The sequence below is a fragment of the Eurosta solidaginis genome, chromosome 3, assembly GCF_040869045.1.
Source record: "Eurosta solidaginis isolate ZX-2024a chromosome 3, ASM4086904v1, whole genome shotgun sequence".
Taxonomy (NCBI): Eukaryota; Metazoa; Arthropoda; class Insecta; order Diptera; family Tephritidae; genus Eurosta; species Eurosta solidaginis.
In genome coordinates, this window is record NC_090321.1 from 221819577 (window position 1) to 221824320 (window position 4744).

The window sequence follows — 4744 nt, forward strand, 5'->3', positions numbered from 1 at the left end:
ATAAGAGGGGAACTTGTATTAACATGAACAGCTGATAAAGACACGTTATTTGGCGTTGTCAACATAGCAAATCTTTACAAGTAGCTATCATCCGGTGGCAAAATCATTGTAAATTTTACCAAGTAGCGCAACTAACAGCTGATCGGTGAAAATTCGCACATTCACACGCACAGTTCTCGACTCAGTTTCAAAAAAAAATTTAGATTATTTAATTCAAATTTTAAAGTGAGATAATCCTCACAAATTTATGTATACAGAATATATATGGCGTTTTTGTTGTTATTAAATCAATAGTTTTATTTATTATTAAAGCTTTTATAATTTTTTTTTTTAACTTTGAAAAAACTCCGAACACCATTCCTTCATTATATGACATTCGACTGCCTAGTCCACTGCCTTCCACTCTATTCGCAACATAACCTCTACTTAAGCTGCCAAGCTACATAGTAAACAATGGGCAAAATCCTGAGCCAGATAAATAATTTTGCATGTAAATGCAACAACAACGATTTGAGCCAGATAAATTCAGATAGAAGTCTGGTTCAATTTGTGAGCCAGATAATTTGTTAATTACTTCTTTTTAGGTTGGCAACGCGGCCTTTAATATACCTACTTTTTTAAAAATAGATGTCGCTGTTTAGCCTTTCGCCGAATGAGTTAAATGAAAAACAGCGGCGACATCTCCCTATCACGTTTCACGTGTGCGTAAATTTCACAACATCTGCTTCTGTTGTTGTTGTAGCGATAAGGTTGCTCCCCGAAGGCTTTGGGGAGTGTTATCGATGTGATGGTCCTTTGCCGGATACAAATCCGGTACGCTCCGGTACCATAGCACCATTAAGGTGCTAGCCCAAACATCTCGGGAACGATTTAGGTGGCCACATTAAACCTTCAGCCCATTCCCTCCCTCTCTACCCCCAAGTTCCATGAGGAGCTTGTGGTCGCTAGAGCCTCGTCTGTTAGTGAAACAGGATTCGCCGCGTATAGGTGAGGTTGACAATTGGGATTGGAGAACCTATATATTGCGCTGGCAACCTGAAAGGTTGCGCTACACAGCCCCTTGAATCTGGTATTTTAGTCGCCTCTTACGACAGGCATACCTACAGAGGGTATATTCTGATCCCCTAACCCGCTGGGGTAACATCAGCTTCTCAAGTCTCTCAATGATCCGGAGCCCTCCCGTGAGAATTGAGCGTGACCCGGAGCTGTAAAACTCACTGAAATACGGCAATTGTGTCACCGCCGGTGACTCATCGCCTTTAAACGCATCTATATTAAAGATGTCATACTGCCGCGGCCTTAAAGCCAATGGTGAATATGAAAGAATTGCCAACTACCAGAGAAAATCGAATTCATACGAATTTTGACAATCATCACTGAAATTCGTCGTTGTTCCTTCTCGCATGTCATTCGAAAGCAAATTTGAAAAGTTATTCACAGAGGGGGTGTACAAAAATAATTTGATTAGAAAATAAACACATCGAACAAATAAAAACACTGAAAACGTAAAAACAAAAAAAAAAAAAAGATATATTTTTGCATAAGGGAATCCAAAAGTCATTACGTGAAATTATATACTTATTATTTCCCGTTTGCAGAACCGAAGTTGTGTAATAAGCGCTCTCGCAAAGTGGTAAAGCATTGCTATCATATACAACGCAAAAACGACAATAACAACCAGAGAATACTACAGCATTGCTCGCTTAACGATTTGGTTGTTCTAAATTTATAATGTTATCTTTTATCAGACGAAAATTATCAGACGCAGATTCGGTTAGCGTCAATAGCACAACAGCAAACGCGAATGTGCCATCGAGTGGTGCCATAGATCATATTCTCGTACAAAAAATTAGTCAGATGTCTTTGGAAAGGGAAGCCATTCCCTTTGGGGATGATGCATTACTGCAAGAGTTGGGCTACAAAAGTACAACTGAACTGCAGGAAAATATCTATGGTGAATATTGGGTTTAAACTATTTTTAATGATGCTTAAGTAATATTATTTTGTTTGCACAGATGCGTTGAGAACTATACGGGATCCAGAAAAACCATGCACATTAGAAGACTTGAATGTCGTTTATGAAGATGGTATAATTGTACAATCTCCAACGAAATCAAATGCTTCTGTGGTATGTTCAATTTGCAATTCACTTTAGTGTGGCTGTTTGTGTACCAGCCCGAATTAAGGGGCCAGCGCAATTTATAGCTTTTCCAAACCCAATTGTCAACCTCACCTGCGTTGGGTAAATCGTGTTATCATACACATATTTCACAGGTGAGGCTTGGCGACCACGAATTCCTCTCGAAAGGAAGAGGTCGAATAACCTTGAAGGCTCAACGTGGTCACATAAAACCGTTCTAGCTTTAGTTGTGCTAGTATCTTAAGGGTGCTAGTTTGCGGAACCTAGGGGTTCGTATCTTGCGAAGTTTCCATAACACTGCCAAGCCTTCGGTAAATGTTTTTGCTGGTAAACCAACAAAAAGTGAAGGAGTAGTGGGATGGTAGTGTGTGGCCGGCTATGAAACCGTATCATACAGATTCTCAGAACCCACACATCGAGCTGCCAGGTTCCATTTCTGTAATTTATCAAATAGCCATTTTCTACCTTTTAAAAAAACAACTCATATTTTTTTTTTAAATTTACAGGTACGCATTGAGTTCAATCCCACTGTTCCACATTGCTCTTTGGCAACGCTCATCGGGTTATGCATACGCGTTAAAGTGGAACGCAGTTTACCTCATAATATAAAATTAGATATTTACATAAAAAAAGGTGCCCACGCAACAGAAGATGAAAGTAAAGTAATTTGATTTACTAAATTGAAGTATTTTTCGTTTGAAAGCGGTGTAAGGTCTGGCTTATGCTACGTTTCCACCAAACCCAAACTCTGTGTTTGCCAACTCTTTTATGCAAAATATCTCTTGGCAGAAATGCAACTTTTCATTTTTGCTTTCGCATTATTGATAACGAAGTTAAAACGCATTTTTCGATAGCTTTCGTGATATTTTTAGACATGTTTTAACAGTCTTACGAAACTGGCAAACACGGAGTTTGGGTTTGGTGGAAACGTAGTATTACATAGCTTTTTGCTAATGTTCACCTTATACCGCATTCGAAATCAAACATATATTTTGCTTCTTGTGGCAATCAGTCAATAATTAATTCCGTTTTTTTTTGTATTTTTAGTAAATAAACAAATAAACGACAAAGAACGCATTGCGGCAGCAATGGAGAATCCCAGCTTGCGTGAGCTTGTTGAGAATTGCATAAAAGAAGAGGAATGAAAAATAGACATTTAAAATTCAAATATAGTTTAAGAAAATTTAGCATAATATTAAATTCATAAATGTATCGACATATCGCACACAAACTACAAAAGAGTCACAGCTTGAAAAAATGTAATTGTTCAGGAGAGAAGAAAAACGGTTTATGCGAAAACTTTACAAAGAAGGATACCTTTATTATAAAATGAATTAACGAAATTTTATTGTAATTATTTGTTTACGGACAAAATATATAGCAATTTTGAATTATGACTATATCTAAGAAAACTTACTACTCATACATTCATAATTATTTCATCAAAAAAGGCACATTTCACAATAATACAAGCAACTTTACTCACTCTTTACGTATTAAAAAAAGACACAATTTTAATTAATACACAACAAAGTTAAAAGTTTTTTGAAACAAAATAGTCAGAATTGAAAATAATACACTTTATGCGTAAAAAAACTGTTCACTTGTTCTTAAGCACATTGAGACAACTAAAAATAGTACTCTTTAGTTGATAGATCGCAAGCGATGCAATCAACACCAAAACTGGCATAACGGTAATTTTCTAGTTAAAGAAGAAAATAATGACAACGAAATTTAAGGGGCAGTTAGAGATGTGTACTGTGAATTGGTTTATGGAAAAAACCGATTTTGAAAAATTTTAAGTTGTGACTCTTTTGTAGTTAGTGTCCGATATATTAAGGTTCCTTAAGTCAAGAAATTTCAAAGTTGTTAGTTTTATATTTTCTAGTAAATATCTGAACTTTTTAAATAAAACATATGCAACTGAAAATTAATGAAATGCTTGTTGTCTACAAATAAGTACAACAAAAAAATTACGCTAAAATTACAAAAAAGCTTCATACAAACCAATTAGTTAGACAAACGATAGTCGAGTGGAAACGATTTCTGTTTCCTATGTAAGCACTGCAACGAATCGCTACAAAAGCAAAAACAGCACCAAATATTGTGGTTCCAGGGGTTTACAAGCGCAATTCAGAGCTTCAGTAATCAATTGTCAACCTCACTTATGCGAGGCAAATTCTGTTACAAAGATGAATGTATCATACACATATTTAGCGAGCGAGGCTCTGGCGACCCCAAGTTCCTCATGGAATTAGGGGTGCTAGAAGGTTCAATGTGGTCATATTAAATCGTTCCCGAGATGGTCGGGATAGTACCTTAATGGTGTTTGTTACTGGAACGTACTGGATCTATATCCGGCAAAGGACCATCAACTTCGATAACACTCCCCTAAACCTTCGGCGAGTGTTTTTATCGCTACAACAACGACAACAACAACTCCAAATATTGTCGCTGAACTGCCGGAAATCCTCAGTAACTTATGATAGTGTTTTCGCTGTTATAACATCCTAATTAGGAAGTTCTAATTTTGTTTCATTTTAAGTAGAAGTCGCGAAGCATTTGAAAATGTAGTTTCGATTCCATTCGGGTCATGTCTTACAG

At 36.7% G+C, this 4744-nt stretch overlaps 1 protein-coding gene across 3 annotated transcripts; it reads left to right on the forward strand.

Moving 5' to 3' along the window:
* The first annotated feature begins 1376 nt into the window (after positions 1 to 1376).
* galla-1 (cytosolic iron-sulfur assembly component galla-1) lies at positions 1377 to 4079 on the forward strand. 3 transcript variants are annotated; one of them, XM_067778047.1, is made up of 5 exons: positions 1377 to 1505; positions 1599 to 1954; positions 2016 to 2128; positions 2647 to 2797; positions 3188 to 4079. In XM_067778047.1, the coding sequence occupies exons 2-5, from the start codon at positions 1732 to 1734 to the stop codon at positions 3283 to 3285; spliced, it is 585 nt and encodes a 194-aa protein (XP_067634148.1). In that variant the 5' UTR covers positions 1377 to 1505; positions 1599 to 1731; the 3' UTR covers positions 3286 to 4079. The 3 variants fall into 3 exon arrangements, with proteins under 3 accessions (XP_067634148.1, XP_067634149.1, XP_067634150.1); XM_067778049.1 differs by having other exon boundaries at positions 1399 to 1633; positions 1749 to 1954; XM_067778048.1 differs by having other exon boundaries at positions 1395 to 1954; positions 2647 to 2802.
* The last annotated feature ends 665 nt before the right edge of the window (positions 4080 to 4744 follow it).

Excerpts from the sequence above, each read along its gene's own strand:
- galla-1 (XM_067778047.1), top strand. The coding sequence starts at position 1,732 with ATGTTATCTTTTATCAGACGAAAATTATCAGACGCAGATTCGGTTAGC. Across the intron at positions 1,955-2,015 it reads ACTGCAGGAAAATATCTATG|ATGCGTTGAGAACTATACGG; the intron begins GTGAATATTGGG and ends TTGTTTGCACAG. Across the intron at positions 2,798-3,187 it reads CCACGCAACAGAAGATGAAA|TAAATAAACAAATAAACGAC; the intron begins GTAAAGTAATTT and ends TTGTATTTTTAG.